General features: G+C 38.8%; 1 protein-coding gene across 1 annotated transcript in view; it reads right to left on the reverse strand.

Moving 5' to 3' along the window:
- CNTNAP5 (contactin associated protein family member 5) overlaps positions 1 to 27,458 on the reverse strand; it is a 1,036,258-nt gene that overhangs the window by 759,158 nt on the left and 249,642 nt on the right. Inside the window, exon 3 of the mRNA XM_070389061.1 lies at positions 20,087 to 20,280. Coding sequence (XP_070245162.1) covers positions 20,087 to 20,280 — 194 coding nt within the window. The remainder of the gene's footprint in view (positions 1 to 20,086; positions 20,281 to 27,458) is intronic.

A 27,458-nucleotide genomic window follows, 5' to 3' on the forward strand; every position in this document is an offset into this window, starting at 1 on the left:
GGAGGAAAATATAAAAAAAATCATGTATATGTATATATACAGTATATACCTGAATCACTTTGCTGGATATCTGAAACTAACACAGCATTGTATATAAACTATATTTCAATACAAAATAAATAAAACAAAAGAGTGGATTTTGTCATGGATCCCTACAGTACTCAGGGCTCTTCATTTTCTCACCTGTACTTAGAGACTTTCATATCCACAGATGTTATGACACACAGGCAGGTGAGCTGATCAGAATATGGCACTAACTTGTCCAGGCTTATCTTCTTAGCCTTCCTCTATTCCTCCTACTTTGTTTCAGAGTCCTTTAATGAGATTCTGGCCCTCAGATATTGCACTGGGTCACAAATGGGGACAAATAGGACACAATGATGAATGAACAGCTGCCAGATCAAAAGAGTTAATGTGAAAAACATTCATAGCACTTGTTTTATTGACAAGTCAGAAACTTCATGCTCTCATCTCTATGCCCATCTGCACATACCCTTTCACTATGTACCTTTCCATGTATTTATCTCACCTTTGACTAAGGATATCTACATTCTTACTCTTGAAGTCTCCTTAATTTATTCTATGCAGAATGCAGCTAACAGATGCTTGATATCCTAAATTACAATCAGATAAGACAGGATGCTAGAGGTCCATGATTCTCTGGTACAGATTTTTTTTTTTTTAAACTGCTATTTGCAACTATATCTCCCTGCCACACAACAAAGCACCTGTGATGTTCAGGTCAAAATAATTTCAACCCGATTTTTCTGAGTCCCTCTCTCTCCTTCCAGTACTTAAACAAAACAGAAAAGCTCTGTTCCCTTTTTCTATGGACTTGAGATTTCATTTCCAAGTAATTCTGGAGTCCTTAAATTAGACAATTATTGTCAAGGTTAATGTCTAGACAAATTTAGTGCTATCAATCAGCTTATCTCTGGAATTTAGAGAGCCACCACAAGAGCAGTGGTGCCATTGGTTACAAGGCTGTGCGCAGGATAACTTCCACCAAGAACAATAGCAATTGGTTAGATTGGAAACACAAAATCAACTCCTGCAGTGCTCTCCTTTTATTAACATTGAAGTAACAACAATATTTAACAGGAATAGAAACTTGTGGTTTCTATGTTATGCTTTTCCCCTTAGTATCAACCACTGTCATTAAAATAATAAACTTAATGAAGCTTACTTTCCTTTGGACTTTTTAAAAAACACTTGAGAGACTCTTAGCCTCCTTGAGGTCCCCACCAGCCTGGAATCTTTCCATCTGGCTAGAGCCAAGCAGGCACTTGGGGCTTCAGACTTTGGACTAGAGCCCTTTTCTTGAGGAGTCAGTAACTCCCCTAGGCTCCTTTCTAGCTCTTCAGTCTGCGAACAGAACTCTCAGCTAATTGTCTGTAATAAGACTGGGTGGGTAACTATCTTTGCCAGTAATCACAAGGAGATCACACCTTCTTCACTGAGTACTCAGTTTGTTAAAAAAAAAAAAAAAAAAATCTGGCGTATTAAAACTTGCTTCCATTTTAGATGCAAAATTCAAAAGAAAGAAACCTGAGAGATGCGGTCCTCTGGGTATCGTCACCAGGTATTTCACTTGTACCTACATTTGGTAGGGATAGCAATTTTATCACTTATTTGCTTTTTTCAAACTTGAAAATTTTTATTTTGTATCAGGGTATGGCAGGTTAACAATGTCATGATAGTTTCAGGCTCACTTGATTTTTTTAGATAAGCAATTTTTACTGAAGTAAAGTTGATTTATTTTACCAGACTATTACTTTCAGGTGTACAACATTGTGACTCAGTATTTTTACAAGTTATACTCCATTGCAAGTTACTGCAAGGTAATGGCCATAATTCCTTGTGCTGTACAATATATCCTTGTTTATCTATTTTCTTTTTTTTTCTGTTCTTTTTTTAAATTGAAGTATAGTTGATATACAATGTTGTGTTAGTTTCAGGTATAGAGCAAAGTGATTGTAAACCTTATAGGCATTTATCCATTTATAGTGTACACACTAGTTCTCAAAGTGAGATCCCCTTATCAGCTGTGCCAGTATCACCTTTGTAACTTCAGGTTATAAATGAAAATTTCCAGCCCCACCTCAGATCTATTGGATCAGAAGCTCCCCAAGAATGGCCCAGCAACCTGTGTCTTAATAAGCCTGTGGGGCATTCTGATACACATTCATTTTTGAGAATCCCTCCTTTACAGATATAGTGTACTCATTATGTCCACTTAACAGAGGAGGAAACTGAGGTTTCCTAAGGTTTTAGCTATTTATCAAAGTCATAGAATCTCTAGGTATTAGACTTAAAACCTAAGATAATCTATGTAAAAAGAAAAAGAAAAAAATCATGGTAGTTGAACACTAAATAAATAAAGGATAGTTGAGTTCTTTTTTGTAGTTATTATATCTAGCTAGCATAATTTATTAACATAAGAAAATTTAAATCTTTGCTACATGTTAAAGCTGAGATACTAACTCTAATTTCTTCTGATCTAAGGAGGGTAGTTCAAAAACTGAACTGGTGTATAAATATTGGAAATACAATTATAAGTCAAGTTTCCTGTGAACCACTAAGTACCTTAGTGATAACATTAATCTAAAAACAGTAGATTTAGAAGAATTAATTTTAAGCAGATCATCCTCCTTGCTTTGATATAAGCTGCTGGATCCTTTCCCATTACAAATGCAACCAGTTTGTAGAGACTGCAAACATCTGCTCCCCCCTAGAAAGTGTCTGTATGAATATTAATCCCAAAGACTACATGTTGATTCTCTGTCCATGTGATGTGTTTAAATGCCACATGTGTAAATGTGCAAAAGGTATTTACTCCTGAAAGAGGGTAGACCCCATGTTGGGAAGTTCTCTGAAACATTTCAGCAGTTCTAACATTAAGAAGGGAAAACATATGGGCATCCGTGAGAAACTTTCAAGGGCTAAGTGTGGAGCCAGAGGGTTGGAGGGAAGCCTGCTGGTTCGAGGTAAAGACCAGCTGTTGCTTCCATAGTGTTGACTGGCCAGTTGTTCTCATTCCCCTTTTCTGCACAGTTTTATCTGGTGATAAGAGAATCGAAGGTCAACAAAAATGCTTAGCATAGAATCAGGATTATTCAAGGGAAACATATATTAAACTTTGAAGAATTTTACTTGTCTGCTCTAAACTGGATCCATAGTTATGCTCAGGGCTTACTGCCATGTATTTCTACAAGGCAGGGCATAAACCAAGGAGTCTGAGCAGAGAAGTGTAGAAAAATGGATGTAAAGGGTCTGAAAGTTTCTAGATATATGCCTGCCATGAATAGAGACAATGAACCCTCCAAGGAGACTGAGTAGCATTTTCAAAGTCATAAAAGTAACCATATAGGTAATGATAAAACTGGAATCTGACCCTAATCAAAAGCCTCTGCATTTCCCTTGACCTGGTGCATGGTGATACCTTGCTTTTGCATTAATGGCCTCCATTAAAATAGGGGCAAGATTCTGAGCATGCCAAGCTCTTAAAAGAGTTATTAACAGTGTCCAGCTAGGAAACGAGGAGCTATATTAAAAGCTTAGGCATTTATGTGTGTAAGGGAGAATAAAAGAAAGAACTATTAACGAAATCTTGAAAAAATTTTAATAGCATTTTCTGATGGTCTTTGTGATTTAACAAAAAAATGTCAAAACAAAATGATGAACACAGAATGACTTATTTGCTTTGATCTATAGCTAATGGTACCCCACTCCAGTACTCTTGCTTGAAAAATCCCATGGATGGAGGAGCCTGGTAGGCTGCAATCCATGGGGTCTCCGAGAGTCGGACATGACTGAGAGACTTCACTTTCACTTTTCACTTTCATGCATTAGAGAAGGAAATGGCAGCCCACTCCAGTGTTCTTTCCTGGAGAATCCCAGGGATGGGGGAGCCTGGTGGGCTGCCGTCTATGGGGTCGCACAGAGTCGGACACGACTGAAGTGACATAGCATAGCATAGCATAGTATATAGCTAAAGAAGATACAGTGATCTGCTGCTGCTGCTGCTGCTGCTGCTACTTCTAAGTCGCTTCAGTTGTGTCCAACTCTGTGCGACCCCATAGACGGCAGCCCACCAGGCTCCCCTGTCCCTGGGATTCTCCAGGCAAGAACACTGGAGTGGGTTGCCGTTTCCTTCTCCAATGCATGAGAATGAAAAGTGAAAGTGAAGTCGCTCAGTCGTATCCAACTCTTCACGACCCCATGGACTGCAGCCCACCAGGCTCCACTGTCCATGGGATTTTCCAGGCAAGAGTACTGGAGTGGGGTGTCATTGCCTTCTCCACAATGATACTAATAGGCTACAAATCTAGCCAGTCTCCCTCTCCAGGTTTACCTTGTACAAATGACCAGGGAAATCTTGTACCTAATTTTATTAATTTGGGTGTCTTCACTATTTGTATGTTTCCTTTAAACTGTTTCTTGTAGTTTCTTTCCTTTAAGCTGTTTCCCCTAAACCAAGAAGGACCCTGTGAGGCCTTCCTGAGGACAGACCCTCATATTTCTCACTCTTGTTTGTAGAAAATCATTAGCCTCTGAGGCCTTCCTCAAGTTCCAAAGAGCAAATTTAATTAGAGAAGTGAGACTATGCAGAGACAAAGAAAAGCAGTCAAGTTAGACAAAATAATAATAGTTTAGCCATAAAACAAAGTCAAGGACCTTTAGTTCCTACTCAAGGGCTGTAGATAATTTTCTGAACCATGATCTTGTGTTGTTTTGCAGGTACTGAAACCCCCACCAGGTGGAAGAAGTTAACTATATGCTGACCAGCAGCCTGTAGATTCCAGATGGACTGCAACCAGAACACTGATGATCGACCTTCCTGGAACATCACACTATATTGTCACCATCAACCAATCAGAGAATTGTGTATAAGCTGATTGATCACTCATTTCTCACACTGTCCTTAAAAAGCCCATCTCCAAAAGTCACTGGGGACTTTAGGTCTTTTGTCTGTGAGCTGCTTGGTTTCCTTGTTTGGAGCCCTGCAATAAATACTGTACTTTCCTCCATCACAACCCAGTGTCAGTAGATTGACTTTGCTGCAAGTCAAGCAAGAGGACCCTAGTTCAGTTAGGTAACACTCCTGCTATGAATGTTCTTCTCTTCCCACAATTTCCTTTTTCTACCTTCCTAGCTTTATGTAATTTTTATTAAGCATACCACATTTTGTAGTTTCCAGGAAGCCAAAGTAACTTAAACCTGGTCCCTTCTCTTTCAACTCATCCAAGTTCCTCCCACCCATATACTATTAAGCACACCTTGACAGCTCAGTGCATCTGAACTACCATCTGTGCTACTTACACATATAGGCTGGGTTGCAGCATGTCCTTAATGGTTTTGCACATCCATGGGAAGAATTAATTACATCTTCAAGCTCCTTGTTATGCCTAATACACAGCATGGTATATGGTGTCTAATGAGAATTTAAAAGATATATGTTGACGGTAATGAGATTCTCACTCTCAAATTGTTTTCTGAAATTGGTAGGCTTGAAATACTATATCAGACAGTGATCAATACTCAGGACGTTTTAGGGCCAAATTGGCAGAACAAATGTGTATAAATCATGATCAGAGAGCCTCTCCCAGAGAGTTTAGAGGGCACTCAAGGGTGAAATCGAGAAACAGATGACCCAAATGTATAGTCCACTGTTTCAATTGACCTTTATGTGAGAGAGGTGGTAAGCAGCATACGCAAACCCTTTCATAAAAGACAGACTCCAGAAAGCTACAGAAAATCACAGAACATCATAGCATCCAGGCCAAAGGATTCTATCATGAAAGACTAGAGGACTAAAGTATTTGGGAAGTGGCATATGATTTTAGAAGAGAAAGCTCTAAACCTGATATTGATAAAATGCAGTATACTCAGATAATGTACTTCAGAGACGTAGAAAGAGAAGAAGAATCCTGATTAACTTGTACAAGATCAGTCAGCAGCAATATGGATGAGGTGGTTTAAAAGAAAGACTTGTGAAAACCAGCAAAGTCTACTGTATAGTAGAGTGGACAATACTTAATATCCTGTGGTAAACCAGAATGGAAAATAATACTAAAAAAAAAAAAAAAAAGAATCTGGGGACTTCCCTGGGGATCTCGTAGTTAAGAATCTACCCTGCAATGCAGAAGATGTGGGATCAGTCCCCGGTCCATGAACTAAGATCCCCCATGCTGGAGCAACTATGACCTCAAGCCACAGTTAGATAGATCATGCACCACAATGGAATATCCCATGTGCTGCAGCTAAGATCTGACACATTCAAATAAATAAATAAAATATTTAAATAAAGAGGATATATACACATATAACAATCACTCTGCTGTACAGCAGAAATTGACAGAACATTGTAAATCAACTATACTTCAATAAAATTAGAGAAGTAAGATTAAACAATAAATTTAAAAATAAAAATAGAGGACTTTATATCAAAACACATGCATTGGTGGCCATCTTTGAAATTTCAGAGTGATAAATAGCAGAATATAAAGGAACGTATAAATGCGTATAAAGGGGAATATATGTTTGGAACACTTACATGTTGTATGTAGGAGACATAAGTGGATTCATGCTTAAATAAATCATGAGTGAATTGTGTTTGAATGAATCAGGGTTTGAACACCGACACACAAGGGACTAAGGACTGAAACTGCACTCATTTCACATACTAGTAAGGTAATGCTCAAAATCCTTCAAGCTGGGCTTCAACAGTGCATGGCTGAGAACTTACAGATGTACACACTGGATTTAGAAAGGCAGAGGAACCAGACTTCAAATTACCAACATCAACTGGATCATAGAGAAGGCAAGGGAATTTCAGAAAAACACATCTCCTTCTGCTTCATTGACTACACTAAAGCCTTTGTGTGGATCACAACAAACTGGAAAATTTTTAAAGAGATGGGAATACCAGACCACCCTAACTGCCTCCTGAGAAACCTGGATGCAGATCAAGAAGTAACAATTAGAACTGTACATAGAACAACTGACTAGTTCAAAATTGGGAAAGGGGTACATCAAGGCTGTATATTGTCACACTGCTTATTTAACTTACATGCAGAGTACATCATGAGAAATGCCAGGCTGGATGAATCACAAGCTAGAATCAAGATTGCCCTAGAGCAATACCAATAACCTCAGATATGCCATGACACCACCCTAATGGAAGAAAGCACAGAGGAATTAATAAGCCTCTCAATTAAGGTGAAAGAGGAGAGTTAAAAAGCCAACTTAAAACTCAACATTCAAAAAACAAAGATCATGGCATTTGGTCCTATCACTTCATGGCAAATAGATGGGGAAACAATGGAAAGAGTGACATACTTTATTTTTGGGAGCTCCAAAATCACAGCAGATGGTGACTGAAGTCATGAAATTAAAAGACACTTGCTCCTTGTAAGAAAAGTTATGACAAATATAGACAGTGTATTAAAAAACAGAGATATCACTTTTCCCACAAAAGTCCATATAGTCAAAGCTATGGTTTTTCCAGTAGTCATACCCAGATGTGAGAGTTGGACTATGAAGAAGGCTGAGCATTGAAGAATTGATGCTTTCAAACTGTGGTATTGGAGAGGACTCTTGAGAATCCCTTGGACAGTAAGGAGATCAAACCATATTTGGAATATGCTAAGATTCTAAATCTAAACCTAGGGGTCATCCTAAAATAGCAGAGGAATAGAATAGGGAGACCATTTTCTCCCCCCACAAATTCATTGAAAGAACATTTGAATGCTAAACAAATTCCACAAAACAACTTCTGAATGCTGGCAGAGGACATCAGGCACCCAGAAAGACATCGGCCCATTGTCTTCGAAAGGAGGTAGGACAAAATATAAAAGATAAAAAGAGAGACAAAAGAGTTAGGGATGGAGACCTGTCCCAGGAAGGGAGTCTTAAAAGAGGAGAAGTTTCCAAACACCAAGAAACCCTCTCACCAGTGGGTCTGTGGGGAGTTTCGGAATCTCAGAGGGCAGCATAACTGGGAGGAAAAATAAATAAATAAACCCCACAGATTACATGCCTAATGGCAACTCCAAGCACAGAAGTAGCCCAGACACTCGCATCTGCCACCAGCAAGCTTGGGCTGAACAGGGAAGCCCGAGCTGCACTGCTTAGGGTAAGGACCAGGCCTGAATGCCCTGAGGGCAATCTGAGGGAGTTAATGTGAGATAGCAACCCAAACTGTGGGATAGCCAGAGAGAGAAAGGAAAAAAAAGAGAGAGAGAGAGAGAGAAACCATCCCATGAAAAGCCCTAACTTAAGGCACTGCTGGCCCACTCACAGAACAAAGGACTGAGCAAATACCAGAGGAGAGCTAGCCAGCTGTGGACTGGCCCATCCCCCAGTGGAGGCAGGGAGGCAGACCTGAGGCAGCCAGAGCAGGAAAGGGGCACCCTCTACCAAACTGAGAGCAGGCTCCCAGTTGCTAACCAAGACTTCCTGGTATTCTGGACGGTTGACATCCACTGGGAGGGTTACAGCCAGAGATCAGCTCCCCAGAAGAGACACATTAGACACCTGAGGCAGCACGTCCACTGAACACCCAGGAAACCAAGCAGCTGGGACGGGGGAGGTGATAAGATGCACCCCCCACCTAGGGAGAGTGCACTTGCCAAGCACCTGGTTGCCTGAGCTGCTCGGACCTGGAAAGGGCACAAAACGTAGGCCCAACTGAGTCTGTGCCTTTGCAGAGTACCCGAGAACCTGAACGTGAGCAGCTTACACCTGTGAAGTGCACGCAACCCAAGGCCCACTTTAGACAATTCCCCTGCAGAGCAACCTGGAGCCTGAACAGTGTAGACTGGGAAAGCACACATGCCGTGAGTAGGGGCAAACCCAGTGTGGCCAGGACACTGCAAATACTCCCCACACACACCAGTGATATTTGATTGCAGTGTTCCTCCCTCCCCACAGCACAACTTAACAAGTGAGCCTAAATAAGTGACCACCTTTGTCCCCTGTGTCAGGGCAGAAATTAGACATGGAAAAGACCTGCAACAGAAGAAGCCAAAAATAAACAGAGGGAACCTCTTTGGAAGTGACGGGTGCAACAGATTAAAACCCTGTAGTTATCACCAACTACATTGGAAGGGGCCTATAGATCTTGAGAAGTATAAGCTGGAACAAGGAACTATCTGAAACTGTACTGACCCCACACTGACTTCAACAGCTCAGAGAAATGCCCAGATATATTTTTACTATTATCATTTTTAATTTTTTTTATTTTTAAGTCCTCTATTAATCCTTTAATTTTCATTTTTATAACCTACTATTATCTTGAAAAAAGGACCCTATTTTTAAATCAAACTTCATATATATATTTTATAATTTTTGTGATTTTTTTAAATATTGTATTTTTGAGAGTCTAACCTCTACCCTAGATTTTTAATCTTTGATTTTTGGTATTTGTTAACAATTTTGTACCTTTAAGAATCCAATCTTCAGTACCCATTTTTACTTAGGAGTATGATTACTGGCTTGATTACTCTCTCCCCCTTTTGACTCTCCTTTTTCTCCCCCAGGTTACCTCTATCTCCTCCCTTCCCCTTCTCTTCTCTACCCAACTCTGTGAATCTCTTTGTGCGTTCCAGGCTGTGGAGAACACTTAGGAAACTGACTACTGCCTAGATCTGTCTCTCTCCTTTTGATTCCCCTCTTCTCCTCCTGGTCACCTCTATCTCCTTCCTCCCTCTTCTCTTCTCTATGTAACTCTGTGAACCTCTCTGAGGGCTCTAGCCTGTGGAGAGCACATAGGGAACTGATTACTGGCTAGATTACTCTCTTCCCTTTTGATTCCCCCTCTTCTCCTCCTGGTCACCTCTATCTCCCTCCTCCCTCTTCTCATCTCCATGTAACTCTGTGAACCTCTCTGGGTGTCCTTCACTGTGGAGAATCTTTTCATCATTAATCTAGATGTTTTATCATAGGTGTTGTATGGATGGAGAAGTCTGGAGGCTACTGTAAGAATAAGACTGAAAACCAGAGGCAGGAGGCTTAAGCCTAAAATCTGAGAACACCAGAGAACTCCTGATTCAGAGAACATTAATCGATAAGAGCTCATCCAAAAGCCTCCATACCTACACTGAAACCAAGCACCACCCAAGAGCCAACAAGTTCCAGAGCAAGACACATCATACAAATTCTCCAGCAATGCAAGAACATAGCCCTGAGCTTCACTATACAGGCTGCCCAAAGTTACACCAAACCCATAAACATCTCAAAACTCTACTACTGGACACTTCATTGCACTCCAGAGAGAAATCCAGCTCCACCCCCCAGAACACTGATGCAAGCTGCCCTAACAAAGAAACCTTGAAAAGCCACTCATCCAACCCCACCCACAGGGAGGAACCTCCACAATAAAAAGGAACCACAAATTTCCAGAATACAGAAAGGCCACCCCAAACACAGCAATCTAAATGAGATGAAAAGACAGAGAAATACTCAGCAGGTAAAGGAACATGGTAAATGCCCACCAAACCAAACTAAAGAGGAGGAGATAAGGAGTCTATCTGAAAAACAATTCAGAATAATGATAATAAAAATGATCCAAAATTTTGACAACAAAATGGAGTTACAGATAAATAGCTTGGAGACAAGTATTGAGAAGATGCAAGAAATGTTTAACAAGGACCTAGAAGAAATAAAAAAGAGTCAATCAATAATGAATAATGCAATAAATGAGATAAAAAACACTCTGGAGGGAACCAAAAGTAGAATAACTGAGGCAGAGATAGGACAAGTGGGGTAGAAGATAGAATAGTAGAAATAAATGAAGCAGAGAGGAAAAAAGAAAAAGGAATTTAAAGAAATGAGGAAAACCTCAGGGACCCCTGGGACAATGTTAAACACCCTAACATTAGAATCAGAGGAGTCCCAGAAGAAGACAAAAAGAAAGGCCATGAGAAAATACTTGAGGAGATAATAGTTGAAAACTTCCCTAAAATGGGGAAGGAAATAGTCACCCAAGTCCAAGAAACCCAAGAGTCCCAAACAGGATAAACCCAAGGTTAAACACCACAAGACACATATAAATCAAATTAGCAAAGATCAAACACAAAGAACAAATATTAAAAGCAGCAAGGGGAAAACAACAAATAACACACAAGGGGATTCCCATAAGGATAACAGCTGATCTTTCAATAGAAACTCTTCAGGCCAGAAGGGAATGGCAGGACATACTTAAAGTGATGAAAGTGAAAAACCTACCACCCAGATTACTGTACCCAGCAAGGATCTCAATCAAATATGAAGGAGAAATCAAAACCTTTACAGACAAGCAAAAGCTGAGAGAACTCAGCACCACCAAACCAGCTTTTCATCAAATGCTAAAGGATCTTCTCTAGACAGGAAACACAGAAAGGGCATATAAACTCAAACCCGAAACAACAAAGTAAATGGCAACAGGATCATATTTATCAATAATTACCTTAAATGTAAATGGGTTGAATGCCCCAGCCAAAAGACAAAGACTGGCTGAATGGATACAAAAACAAGACCCTTATAATATGCTGTCTACAAGAGACCCACCTCAAAACAAGGGACACATACAGACTGAAAGTGAAGGGGTATAAAAAGATATTTCATGCAAAAGGAGACCAAAAGAAAGCAGGAATAGCAAGTCAGCATAGTCAGCAAAGTCAGATAAAATAGACTTTAAAATAAAGACTGTGAAAAGAGACAAAGAACACTACATAATGATCAAAGGATCAATCCAAGAAGAAGATATAACAATTATAAATACATATGCACCCAACATAGGAGCACCATAATATATAAGGCAAATGCTAACAAGTATGAAAGGGGAAATTAACAATAACACAATAATAGTGGGAGACTTTAATACCCCAATCACACCTATGGATAGATCAACTAAACAGAAAATTAACAAGGAAACACAAACTTTAAATGACTCAATGGGCCAGTTAGACCTAGCTGATATCGATAGGATATTTCACCCCCAAACAATGAATTTCACCTTTTTCTCAAGCACACACAGAACCTTCTCCAGTATAGATTACATCCTGGGCCATAAATCTAGCTTTGATAAATTCAAAAAAATTGAAATCATTCCAAGCATCTTTTCTGACCACAATGCAGTAAGATTAGATGTCAATTACAGGAAAAAAAAAAAAAAAAAACTATTAAAAATGTCAACATATGGAGGCTAAACAACATGCTTTGAATAACAAACAAATCACAGAAGAAATAAAAAAAGAAATAAAAATATGCATAGAAATGAATCAGAATAAAAACACAACAACCCAAAACCTGTGGGACACTGTAAAAGCACTGCTAAGGGGAAGGTTCATAGCAATACAGGCTTACCTAAAGCAACAAGAAAAAAGTCAACTAAATAACCTAACTCTACACCTAAAGCAACTAGAAAAGGAAGAAATTAAGAACCCCACAGTTAGTAGAAGGAAAGAAATCTTAAAACTTAGGGCATAAATAAATGCATAAGAGACCATAGCAAAAATCAACAAAGCCAAAAGCTGGTTCTTTGAGAAGATAAATAAAAGTGAGAGACCATTAGCCAGACTTATCAAGAAGCAAAGGTAGAAGAATCAAACCAACAAAATTAGAAATGAAAATGGAGAAAGCACAACAGACAATACAGAAATACAAAGGATCATAAGAGACTACTATCAGCAACTATATGCCAATAAAATGGACAACTCGGAAGAAATGGACAAATTCTTAGAAAAATAACTTTCCAAAACTGAATCAGGAAGAAATAGAAAATCTTAACAGACCCATCACAAGCATGGAAATAGAAACTATAATCAGAAATCTTCCAGCAAACAAAAGCCCAGGACCAGAGAGCTTCACAGCTGAATTCTACCAAAAATTTAGAGAATAGCTAACACCTATCTTACTCAAATTCTTCCAGAAGACTGCAGAGGAAGATAAGCCTCCGAACTCATTCTATGAGGCTACCATCACCCTAATACCAAAACCAGACAAAGATGCCACAAAAAAAAGAAAACTATAAGCCAATATCACTGATGACCATAGATGGAAAAAACCTTAGCAAAATTCTAGCAAACAGAATCTGACAACATATTAAAAAGATCATACATCATGCCGAAGTGGGCTTTATCCCAGGGATGCAAGAGTTCTTTAAAATTCACAAATTAATCAATGTAATACACTACATTAACAATTTGAAAGAGAAAAACGATATGATTATCTCAATCAGTTCAGTTCAGTTCAGTTGCTCAGTCATGTCCAACTCTTTGCGACCCCATGAATTGCAGCACGCCAGGTCTCCCAGTCCATCACCAACTCCCGGAGTTCACTCAAACTCATGTCCATCGAGTCGGTGATGTCATCCAGCTATCTCATCCTCTGTCGTCCCCTTCTCCTCCTGCCCCCAATCCCTCCCAGCATCAAAGTCTTTTCCAACGAGTCAACTCTTCACATGAGGTGGCCAAAGCATTGGAGTTTCACCTATATCATCAGTCCTTCCAATGAACACCCAGGACTGATCTCCTTTAGGATGGACTGGTTGGATCTACTTGCAGTTCAAAGGACTCTCAAGAGTCTTCTCCAACACCCCAGTTCAAAAGTATCAATTCTTTGGCGCTCAGCTTTCTTCACAGTCCAACTCTCACATCATACATGACCATTGGAAAAACCATTTCCTTGACTAGACGGACCTTTGTTGGCAAAGTAATGTCTCTGCTTTTTCATATGCTACCTAGGTTGGTCATAATAGATACAGAGAAAGCCTTTGACAAAATTTAACATCCATTTATGATAAAAGCCCTCCAGAAAGCAGGAATAGAAAGAACATACCTCAACATAATAAAAGCTATATATGACAAACCCACAGCAAACATTATCCTCAATGGTGAAAAACTGAAAGCATTATCCCTAAAGTCAGGAACAAGAAAGGGTGCCCACTCTCACCACTACTATTTAACATAGTTTTGGAAGTTTTGGCCACAGCAATAAGAGCAGAGAATGAAATAAAACTAATTCAGATTGGAAAAGAAGTAAAACTCTCACTGTTTGCTGATGACGTGATCTTCTACATACAAAGCCCCAAAGATTCCACCAGAAAATTACTAGAGCTAATCAATGACTATAGTAAAGTTGCAGGATATAAAATTAACACACAGAAATCCCTTGCATTCCTAGACACTAACAATGAGAAAACAGAAAGAGAAATTAAGGAAACAATTCCATTCACCATTGCAACGAAAAGAATATAATACTTAGGAATACATCTACCTAAAGAAACAAAAGACCTATATATAGAAAACTATAAAACACTGGTGAAAGAAACAAAGAGGACACAAATAGATGGAGAAATATACCATATTCATGAATTGGAAGAATCAAAGTAGTGAAAATGAGTATACTACCCAAAGCAATCTATAGATTCAATACAATCCCTATCAAGCTACCAACAGTATTCTTCACAGAGCTAGAACAAATAATTTCACAATTTGTATGGAAACACAAAAAACCTTGAATAGGCAAAGCAATCTTGAGAAAGAAGAATGGAACTGGAGGAATCAACCTGCCTGACCTCATGCTATACTACAAAGCTACATTCATCAAGACAGTATGGTACTGACACAAAGAAATAAATATAGATCAATGGAACAGAATAGAAAGCCCAGAGATAAATCCACGCACCTATGGACACCTTATCTTTGACAAAGGAGGCAAGAATATACAATGGAGAAAAGACAATCTCTTTAACAAGTGGTGTTGGGAAAACTGGTCAACCACTTGTGAAAGAATGAAACTAGATCACTTTCTAACACCATACAAAAAAACAAACTCAAAATGGATTAAAGATCTAAACATAAGACCAGAAACCATAAAACTCCTAGAGGAGAACATAGGCAAAATACTCTCCGACATAAATCACAGCAGGATCCTCTATGAACCACCTCCCAGAGTAATGGAAATAAAAGCAAAAATAAACAAATGGGACCTAATTAAACTTAAAAGCTTTTGCACAATGAAAGAAACTATAAGCAAGGTGAAAAGACAGCCTTCAGAATGGGAGAAAATAATATCAAACAAAGCAACTGACAAAGAATTAATCTCAAAAATATACAAGCAACTCCTGCAGTTCAATTCCAGAAAAATAAATGACCCAATCAAAATATAGGCCAAAAAACTAAACAGACATTTCTCCAAAGGATACATACAGATGGTTAACAAACACATGAAAAGATGCTCAACATCACTCATTATCAGAGAAATGCAAATCAAAACCACAATGAGGTACCATCTCAGCCGATCAGAATGGCTGCTATCCAAAAATCTACAAACAAATGCTAGAGAGGGTGTGGAGAAAAGGGAACCCTCTTACACTATTGATGGGAATGCAAACTAGTACAGCCACTAGGGAGAACAGTGTGGTGATTCCTTAAAAAACTGGAAATAGAACTGCCATATGACCCACCAATTCCACTGCTGGGCAAACATACCACGGAAACCAGAATTGAAAGAGACACATGTACCCTGATGTTCATCACAGCACTGTTTACAATAGCCAGGAAATGGAAGCAACCTAGATGTCCTTCAGCAGATGAATGGATAAGAAAGCAGTGGTACATATACACAATGGAATATTACTCAGCCATTAAAAAGAATACATTTGAATCAGTTCTAATTAGGTGGATGAAACTGGAGCCTATTATACAGAGTGAAGTAAGCCAGAAAGAAAAACACCAATACAGTATACTAACGCATGTATATGGAATTTAGAAAGATGGTAACGATAACTCTGTATGCAAGACAGCAAAAGAGACAAAGATGTATTGAATAGTCTTTTGGACTCTGTGGGACAAGGCGAGGGTGGGATGAACTTAGAGAATAGCATTGAAACATGTGTATTATCATATGTGAAAACAGATCGCCAGTCCAGGTTTGATGCATGAGACAGGGTGCTCGGGGCTGGTGCACTGGGATGACCCAGAGAGATGGGATGGGGAGGGAGGTAGGAGGGGTGGTTCAGGATAGGGAACACATGTACACCCATAGCTGATTCATGTCAATGTATGGCAAAAACCACTACAGTATTGTAAAGTAATTGGCCTCCAATTAAAATAAATAAATTTAAAAAAAAAAAGAAATTTTAAAAATATAGAAAAATACAAAGAATTTTTTAAAGAAAAAAAAAAATTAAATCTAAAAGTGATTCTAAATCACTGCAGACGGTGACTGCAGCCATGAAATTAAAGGACTCTTGCTCCTTGGAAGGAAAGTTATGACCAACCTAGACAGCACATTACAAAGCAGAGACATTACTTTGTCAACAAAGCTCTGTCTAGTCAAGGCTATGATTTTTCCAGTGGTCATGCATGGATGTGAGAGTTGGACTGTAAAGAAAGCTGAGCACTGAAGAACTGATACTTTTGAACTGTGGTGTTGGAGAATATCTTGAGAGTCCCTTGAACTGCAAGGAGATCCAACCAGTCCATCCTAAAGGAAATCAGTCCTGGGTGTTCACTGGAAGGACTGGTGTTGAAGTTGAAACTCCAATACTTTGGCCACCTGATGCAAAGAGCTGACTCATTGGAAAAGACCCTGATGCTGGGAAAGATTGAAGGCAGGAGGCGAAGGGGACGATGGAGGATGAGATGGTTGGATGGCATCACCAACTCGATGGACATTAAGTTTGGTCTCTGGGAGTTGGTGATGGACAGGGAGGCCTGGTGTGCTGCAGTCCATGGGTTTGCAAATAGTTGGACATGACTGAGAGACTGAGGTGAACTGAACTAAATTGAAGATTCTAAAAGTCTTGTTAAGTTTGTCCTTGAGACACTTTCACATCTGATTATTTAGTGAAGTGGGGACTCTGGCTTACTCATAAATCATAGTACATCATTAAGCAGCTGCTCAGTGGCCTCATTCCTGAACATTCCATTTAGTACCAGATCAGAAATTCTAAAAATTGGTTTTTTTAGAGCATGCATATTGACTGCTGTATGTTGCACAAGTGTATTTCCAGGATTCTTGTTCTGAAGTAAACTTTGCAAAATAAAATAAACCTCTTGAGTACTAGTAAACTGGTATTCCATCCGAGGGGTTCAATGCTATAGTTGTATTGCTTAGTAAATCAACTTTAAATAAATATTACAAACTCCATCTCATTTGAAAATTGAAGATCTTCAAAAGACTTGTGAAAGTGTCATTCAAAGATTTTCTACTTCTCTGATCCAGCATTCTTAATCAAGTCAATACCTTGTATTGATGTTGTGGGGTACTGACTTTTTTCTGAAAAGTTAAATCACTTAAATAATTTTTTAAAAACTTGGTTGTTTGGCTATTGCTTTCATCTTGTTTATCAGGATTAACTCTAGTGAATCTATAGTCTGATTTATAATTTTCAATTTAAAATAAAAAAAGAAAAACTCTCAAGGTAACCTATTTATTCAATAATACGATCTGATGGAAATATCAATGAATAGTAGGCACAAGTCAGATTTTACATATGCTCGTGAAATGTTTGGTAAAATACTCTGAGTCTCTGTTTGATGGCCTTCTATAAGGCCTATATACTGTTTCAGAGAATTTGAGCACTATTTAAAATGTGCAAAAAACACAGATCGCATTAGTGCTTTCTCAGTTTTATATTTTAAAAATAGCACATGAAATAGACAATAGAGTTTCTTCTTTTGCAGTGGATCTGACAAAGGTTAAGGTGAGAAAAGTAAATCAGTTTTGTGAAAATTAGAAAAAAATCAAGTGTTGTAAAGAAGTAATAGAAAGTACAGTTTGGCAATAGAGTACATTTAGGACCCAATCTTAGTTTTGCAGTCTGGCATCACCAAAGTTGGTTATGTGAGCTTGGATGGGTCTCTGTGGGCCTCATGCCTCTTGTTTACAGAGATGTTCATACTGAATCTCCAGAATTTATGACACCTTTATATGTATATAGAATGACATTTGCTTACAAATGAAACGTATGATTTTTGTTCAGCAGCTGTTAGCTTCCTCAATAGTGATACAAGTGGACATGCATTTATTTATTTTTTTTTCAACATTTGAGCCTTGTTTCTGTGCATGGCTCATCAGGATGTCCCCACCCACTGTGACTGGAGTGGTGATGATCCCTTCACAAGTCTTTTCCCCTCCTGGTAATTTACATCTGACAACTTGGTCCTGAAGCTGCTGCCTCTCCCAAATGCCCTGAAGGCATTGTAAGTGTCTCTGGGGAGGCCTTAGCTAGAATTTACCACTGGTGCTATGTATAACAGTTTCCTGCCTCTTCTCCTCTGCCCACCTAGCATCTTCTGCCTCCTTCCAAAGATCAAGGCTATTTTGAGGCTGAGGTAAGGGACAGGAACAGACTCCTTCCCCCCAATTCTGAAAGTTCTGGTAATTCTGCAGTTCTTGCAATAACCATCCAAAAAAATAGTTCATGTTACGTCTCCAATAACAATTGTCATGGAGGCTGCGAGGACCTATAAGACAGACCCCTGCCTTTAAGGGGCTTGGGATTTTGTGGAAGTAAGCCCAGAGAAGCTGTTCATCCTTGAAATACGTCCTGATCCATATGATAAGCTGAAAGCAAGTTATTTTATTCTAAAGAAAATAAAGCTCAGGATTTAAAAAATATTTAAACAAAAGACCTCAAAACTTCAGTTCAATCTGAGAAACAACCAGTTCTGATTGAAAATGCCAAAGAAAATAAATAACCTCATGTCTATCTATCCCTCTCAAGTCAACATAAAACCTTAAAATTGCTCTTCAAAATGGAAAGGGTATTTATTTCTCTTTTCAAACTAAAAACAAACTTTAAAAAAACCTGTAAAATTTATGGGGCCTTCAAAGTTGAAAAAAAAATTTACTTGTCTCTAAAAGAGACTATTGCTATGTTCCGTATAAATGTTCTGTATAAATATTACAGAATATACATGTTCTATATAAATATTACCACCTAATATGACAAACAACTCAAAATAAAGATGACTACTATAATAGCCTCCAGAGTCAGTCTGCCATAACTAATCTTAATCCACAGTTTACTATTATTTCAATTAAGAATAGTGATGAGTGGGCAATTAACAAATAACAGTGAATATAAAATAGAATTTTTTTCCAAAAGAATGAGCAATATAGAAAAATGCATGTGCAAACAACATCAATTAGAAAGTATAATTGGGATTGATTTAAGAGGGAAGAAATCTGAGAAGATTATGAGAAGAAAAGATAATGTGATCAACTGCCGAATCTTCACATTTTAAGTACATACATTTAGAAAAAAATAAATGTCTCATGAGGTTTTCTTCTCTAAAGTAAAAGCAACATGATCTAATACATTATTTTGTTTAGTGCATGAGTTTCTGAAATCTCTTCTGGGTGCCCTTTGCTCTCTGTCTCTAACTCCCTTTCCCCACCTCATAATTTGGGGACAGTCTTTCAGGTATTCTTTGGGGTCAAGAGCTTGGGTCTAGGGGTGTGGAAGGAACTTTTTTTCTACAACTTGGACCAAACTGTCCTTTACTTCCAAGCTGAAGATTGTCTATAAATGCAAAATCATTCTAAAATTTATATATATTTTTTGTATTTATAAACTTTTAAATTGTTTTCAAAACTTGAATAGAGGCAGGGGAACATAGTGGCTTTAAAATCAGACCAGGCTATGGCGTTCTAGGTCAAGATTCACCAATTGGATAACTTTGGTTGAGTTACATAACTGAGCTAATTCCGTCTTTGCAAGGTACATAAAGTACTCGGCAAATAATAAATAATAAATGCATGCTCAGTCAACAAATACCTTCTCATTAACGATCAGACTTCTGTGGTATAGTTGTTTTTATTGAAGAAAGAACTGAGGCCCAGTCAATGAACTTCCCAAGTTACCAGAGAAAGAGGAAAACACTCAACTATTTGTAACAGATATCCTCATTTCCCTACGAACTGGAGTCATGCTGGAGATAGGACTTAGACAAAGTCTAATTATTTCTGAATGGGCACTCAACAGTTATCAAGCTATTGGCAATCTGCATAGAAGAAAATGACAGAAATGTTCCCTGGTTACCATGATCGCATCTCATTTTTATTCAGCTGATGAGAAAAGATGTCCTACCCAGATGCTGTCTTCTTGCTTGTACTGTTTCCAGTTGCGTCCTGTGTCACTGAACATCAGGCTGTAGCTCGTCACCCAGTCAGAGCTTCCGTATCTTCCCTGCGTGGCCACTGCTGTAATCTCCACTCTGTTTCCCAGGTCCATCTGGAGCCACTGCTGAGCATTGGAATCTGCTGGGGACCAACCGCCAGTTCCTGGAACAGGATGAGAGAGAGAGCTGTAGCAACATCTCACAGAGCCACAACTTTCACCTCTCAAAGAGAAAAACAAAACAAAGCAAAAAACAGTGTTCAGCTAAAACATTTTTATAACCCCAAAACATGTCCTACCTCTCTTTACAAACCCCTGGTACTTTGAAAAATTTTTATTGGATTATAAATTGATTTATAATGTTGCATTAGTTTCTGGAGTGCAGCAAAGTGATTCAGTTATACATATATTCATTCTTTTTCAGATTATTTCCCCTTATAGGTTAAATCAATTAGGTTATCACAGAATATTGAGTAGAGTTCCCTGTGCTATACAATAGGTCTTATATAGTGTATGATCTGTATGCTATTCCAAAATTCCTGATTTATCCCTCTCCACCATGTTTTCCCCTGGTAACCATGACTGTTTTCTATGTCTGTGAGTCTATTTTTGTTTTGTATATACATTCATCTGAATGACTTTTATATATCCCATGTGTAAGAGATATCATATGATATTTATCTTTCTCTGACTTCACTTTGTATGATAATCTCTCTGCTGTGCTGTGCTTAGTCACTCAGTAATGTCCAACTCTTTGTGACCCTATAGATTGTAGCCTGCCAAGCTCCTCTATCCATGGGATTTTCCAGGCAAGAATACTGGAGTGGGTTGCCATGCCCTCCTCCAGGGGATCTTCCCAACCCAGGGATCAAACCCAGGTCTCCCACATTGCAGGTGATTCTTTACCATCTGAAACACCAGGGAAGACCATGAATACTGGAGTGGGCAGCCCATTCCTTCTCTAGGGGATCTTCCTGGCCCAGGAATCGAACTGGGGTCACCTTAATTGCAGGTGGATTCTTTACCAGGTGAGCTACCAGGGAAGCCCTATGATAATCTCTAGGTCCATCCAAATGGCAAATGACATTATTTCATTCTTTTTTATGGCTGAGTAGTAGTCCCTTGTATGTATAAATCACATCTTCTTTATCCATTAATCTGTCAATTGATATTTAGGCTGCTTTTATGTCTTGGCTATTGTAAACAGTGATGCACAAGTATTCTTGACCCAATTTTCATTGTCCCCTTCCGTTAAATTCTCTTTTGTGGTTTAAAATTCAACTCAAATGCTGTTTCTTCTATGATTTTTCCCTTTTCTTGTCTATTATTATAATTTTCTTCTCCTGGATTCCTAATGGGATTTATTTGATCTACTTTCTATTTTTTTACAACCTTAACCTTTAACATGACTTATATCCTCTGTCTGATTGGACTTTTCTTGTTTCCTTCTTTGTTTTCATCTCTCATTCTTCTCTTTCTTTTCCCTAATCCTTAGCTCTCTCCAAATACATGCTGTGAATCTGCCATGGGCCAGACATTTTTCTGTGGATGCAAAGATTCATGATCATTAACTATGTCTTTGAATGATCACTCATTCAACAGATCCTCACTGAGCATCAGGAGTGTGCTGGGTAATGAGAGAGAGGGACACACAAACAAAAATATGTAATGTGATGTGAAAGAAAAGCTTCAGTGAAGTAAACACAAGGTTCAATAGAAGCACAGATTACAGAATGCCTCAGTAGGTGATCAGAAAGACCAAGAGACAGTGATAGTGGAGCTGCAAGCTGAAGCAAGCATGGTCATTTTCCCAGCAAACAAGGTGAGACAAAGTTGGAGAGCCCAAAAAGGACCAAGTAAACAGCACATGCAACATCTCAGAGAGACATGAAAGAGAAGGTCCCAGACGTGGGTCTCCCTGTGAGTCCGTATGTTTGACACACAGGAACTTTCTGGCATATAAACCTAAGTCTTTGGGCCCTGGAATTTTATCATGTGACACACTGGAACTCTGCAGAAGATCCATAGAATCTCTTCCTTTGGAAGACTTGTGGCCTAAATTTTCTATTTTCATTTTACACAGGAACAAAGAGGTATGCATTCATTCTTACTGACCCAAGAGTCTACAAGGCATCTGAATCCTGAGTGGGACCTATTGTAGAATGTCTATGCTATGGATGCACCCCAATGTTCACGGTAGCATTATTTACAATAACCAAGATACATAAGCAACATAAGTGTCCATCAACTGATAGTGAATAAGGAAGATGTGGTAAGTATATAGAATGGAGTATTACTCAGCCATAGAGAAGAATGGAATAATGCCATTTGCAGCAACATGAATGGACCTAGAGATTATATTAAGTGATGTAAGCCAGACAAAAACAAATATCATATGATATTTTTTATATGTAGAATCTAAAAAAATGTTACAAATGAATGCAGTATATAAAACAAAAATAGACCTGCCAACATAGAAAACAAATTTATGGTCGTTAAGGGAAAAGGGAGGATGCATAAATTAGGAGTTTGGGATTAACAGATACGTACTATGAGAACAAAGATCTATTTTTAATATATAGTACAGGGAACTATACTCAATGTTCTGTGATAACCTATAATAGAAAATACTTTGAAAAAATAGATATATATGGATACATAACTGATTCACTGTGCTGTACACTTGAAACTAACATGACATTGTTAATCAACTATACTTCAACTAAAAAGAAAAGAAATAAGAACCTTTTATTAAGAACTTTGCTCAGGGTATTGGATTGGCTGACTCATTGGATTTTTTAATTTAGAAGGGTTAACCAATAAATCCCTTTTGATTTCAACCTATGTCACTGAAAATCATTTTAGTCATGTCCCAGACTACATTCTTGCCATCTCAGGAGGAGTCAATTGGACCCATTCTTGGTACTGAGAACTTTCTGAGCCCCATCTGGCTGCTGATTGCAGAGAGAGCTTGACACTACCTGGGAACAGGCTTGTGAACAAAGCAGGATTAAACATGAAGTGGGCCTTACTTTGGCCATAAGGCATATTCTACCAGTTATCAATCAATTTTCTCCCAATAATTAGCTAGTACTGTGATGAAAGAATTGATGCTTTTGAATTGTAGTGCTGGAGAAGACCCTTGAGAGTAGCTTGGACAGTAAGGAGATGTAACCAGTCAATGCTAAAGGAAATCAACCCTTAATATTCATTGAAAAGACTCTTGCTGAAGCTGAAGCTCCAATACTTTGGCCACCTGATGTGAAGAACTGACACTGATGCTGGGAAAGATCAAAGGCAAAAGCAGAAGGGGTCAATAGAGGATGAGATGGTTAGATAACATCACTGACTCAATGGACATGAATTTGATCACACTCTAGGAGATAGTGGAGAACAGGGAAGCCTGGTGTGCTACAGTCTGTGGGGTAACAAAGAGTTGGACATGACTTAGTCAGTAAACAACAATGACTCTAACTGAGCAGGATGCGATAAGGCCTTCTCAGAATAGAACCCTCCCCTTCCCAACCCCATGTCCTCTGCCTGCCATTTGTCTGTAGACAAACCTTATAGACAATTAAATTTAATTCGAGAAATGAGAAAACACAGAAAGAAAGGAAAATAGGAAGTGAGGCAAAATAATAACACTTTAGCCATTAAACAAAGCCAAGGACCTTTAGCTCCTCCTCAAGCACTATAGATAGTCTGAGTCACATTCTTTGAGCTGTTTTGCAGATATTTAAATCCTCACCAGGTGGAAGAAATTCAAGATATGCTGTTCATAAGCATGTAGACCCCAGACCAGTTAGAACAAGAAATTTAATGATGCTGACTCACAATTACCTCACCACCAACCAATCAAAATATCCATGAGCTGATCACCCACATAGGACCCCCTCTCTCAGTTTGTCTTTAAAAACCTGTCTCTGAAATCCTTTGGGGTATTCGGTTCTTGGGCCTAGATCTGATAGAGAGAGTGCCTGATGAACTATGGAATGACGTTCGTGACATTGTACAGGAGACAGGGATCAAGACCATTCCCATAGAAAAGAAATGCAAAAAAGCAAAATGGCTGTCTGGGGAGGCCTTACAAATAGCTGTGAAAAGAAGAGAAGCGAAAAGCAAAGGAGAAAAGGAAAGATATAAACATCTGAATGCAGAGTTCCAAAGAATAGCAAGAAGAGATAAGAAAGCCTTCTTCAGTGATCAATGCAAAGGAATAGAGGAAAACAACAGAATGGGAAAGACTAGGGATCACTTCAAGAAAATCAGAGATACCAAAGGAACATGTCATGCAAAGATGAGCTCGATAAAGGACAGAAATGGTATGGACCTAACAGAAGCAGAAGATAATAAGAAGAGATGGCAAGAATACACAGAAGAACTGTACAAAAAAAAATCTTCACGACCCAGATAATCACGATGGTGTGATCACTGACCTAGAGCCAGACATCCTGGAATGTGAAGTCAAGTGGGCCTTAGAAAGCATCACTATGAACAAAGCGAGTGGAGGTGATGGAATTCCAGTTGAGCTATTTCAAATCCTGAAAGATGATTCTGTGAAAATGCTGCACTCAATATGCCATCAAATTTGGAAAACTCAGCAGTGGCCACAGGACTGGAAAAGGTCAGTTTTCATTCCAATCCCAAAGAAAGGCAATGCCAAAGAATGCTCAAACTACCACACAATTGCACTCATCTCACACGCTAGTAAAGTAATGCTCAAAATTCTCCAAGCCAGGCTTCAGCAATATGTGAACCGTGAACCTCCTGATGTTCAAGCTGGTTTTAGAAAAGGCAGAGGAACCAGAGATCAAATGGCCAAACATCCGCTGGATCATGGAAAAAGCAAGAGAATTCCAGAAAAACATCTATTTCTGCTTTAGTGCCTATGCCAAAGCCTTTGACTGTGTGGATCACAATAAACTGTGAAAAATTCTGAAAGAGATGGGAATACCAGACCACCTGATCTGCCTCTTGAGAAATTTGTATGCAGGTCAGGAAGCAACAGTTAGAACTGGACATGGAACAACAGACTGGTTCCAAATAGGAAAAGGAGTTCATCAAGGCTATATATTGTCACCCTGTTTATTTAACTTATATGCAGAGTACATCATGAGAAACGCTGGACTGGAAGAAATACAAGCTGGAATCAAGATTGCCGGGAGAAATATCAATAACCTCAGATACGCAGATGACACCACCCTTATGGCAGAAAGTGAAGAGGAACAAAAAGCCTCTTGATGAAGGTGAAAGTCGAGAGTGAAAAAGTTGGCTTAAAGCTCAACATTCAGAAAACGAAGATCATGGCATCTGGTCCCATCACTTCATGGGAAAGAGATGGGGAAACAGTGGAAACAGTGTCAGACTTTATTTTTCTGAGCTCCAAAATCACTACAGATGGTGACTGCAGCCATGAAATTAAAAGACGCTTACTCCTTGGAAGGAAAGTTATGACCAACCTAGGTAGCATTTTCAAAAGCAGAGACATTACTTTGCCAACAAAGATTCATCTAGTCAAGGCTATGGTTTTTCCTGTGGTCATGTATGGATGTGAGAGTTGGACTGTGAAGAAGGCTGAGTGCCAAAGAATTGATGCTTTTGAACTGTGGTGTTGGAGAAGACTCTTAAGAGTCCCTTGGACTGCAAGGAGATCCAACCCTGGGATTGGATCTGAAGGAGATCAGCCCTGGGATTTCTTTGGAAGGAATGATGCTAAAGCTGAAACTCTAGTACTTTGGCCACCTCATGCGAAGAGTTGATTCATTGGAAAAGACCCTGATGCTGGGAGGGATTGGGGGCAGGAAGAGAAGGGGAGGACAGAGGATGAGATCGCTGGATGGCATCACTGACTCGATGGACGTGAGTCTGAGTGAACTCTGGGAGTTGGTGATGGACAGGGAGGCCTGGCGTGCTGCGATTCATGGGGTCACAAAGAGTCAGACATGACTGAGCGACTGATCTGATCTGATCTGATCTGCCTGGACTTCTTCAGTAAACATGGGCCTTCAATAAAGCTATTTCTTTTTACTTCATCCAAGTCATTCTCTGAGAGTCAATCTGGCCAAATTTCAGCAACAGTACTTTTAACCATTTGTTTGATAATATTTTTTTTCAGTCCCCTGAGTAGATTTAAATGCAGGGAAAGAAAGAAAGGAAGTATGCTCAGTTCTCACTCTGGAATGTCTTTTATTCTGTGTTTTGCAAGTTGTGAATACAGTGCTGGATATTACTGATATTCACTAATATCCATTTTCTCCTCCTTTTGTAGTAGTAGGACTATGGAGGGTGGATGGATTAACTGCACTTTTAAGCTCCCAATACCACTGAAGTTATACCCGTATGGACAAGTTCTCCCCAATAAAAATGTGAGTGGAAAGAAGATATGCCACCTGCAGGCCATCAGGTCTCTTCCCTACTTGCTTTCTCCTTTCACCACTGATGGAGGCAGCCAAAAAGGAAGTAGAAGATGTCAGGATCTCAGCATGGAAAGATGTTAGATTCCTGCACCATCACATGTTAACTACGTTATTAACGAGAGCTAAAGACTTATTTTGTTTAAGCTATTGCATGTTGACATTTATTTGACACTGCAGTTTAACCTACCTTAATGCATATAGAATACCCTGTGGAGTAAATAGAATAATGCCTATGATACAGTTGAGGAAACTGAGATCCAGCAGTTGTAGAGCACCTGGGACTCATGACTCTAGCACTGCTAGTTGAGACAATTATATAACAGAAAAACGTTCTAACAGCCCAAAAATCAATAAAGAAGGAAAGCACAGGGAGGAGACATTCGAGCAGAAATTCTGAGCTGCCAGTTCTAGAAGTATATTTTTAATCAATCAACATTGCAGTAACCAATATGTCCACAGTTCCCAATCGAATCTATCCTCTCTTAACTTCTCAAAACAGGGAGGCCCAAGTACGAGGAGATATTATTTTTCCAAGAAATCTACAATTATTCTGAAACTACTCTTTATTTCAACTCAATTTTCCCTGCTGCCCATTTCATGAGACATGTCTCGTCTTGAGTGTAAAAAGCAAGGTTTTGTAAGTTGTATCATCTCAACAATATTAAAGCATGCTAAAAAAGAAACATGTATGGTGATTTCTTCTGAGAGATGAAAATATTAGTAATTTTATTCTTTTATGCTTTTTGCATATAACCTAATTTTTATTTCAGCATGTCTTTCTTTTATAAACCAAGACTCATTTGTACATGGCTTATTTCATGAAGAATATATGTAGTGACTTGAGAATCAGTGGTATAATATAGGACTCTGTGTGACCATCACAATTTTTGATACAAAAATTCTCAAACCTTACCTATTTCCCTTTA

Source organism: Bos mutus, chromosome 2 (assembly GCF_027580195.1).
Source record: "Bos mutus isolate GX-2022 chromosome 2, NWIPB_WYAK_1.1, whole genome shotgun sequence".
Lineage (NCBI taxonomy): Eukaryota > Metazoa > Chordata > Mammalia > Artiodactyla > Bovidae > Bos > Bos mutus.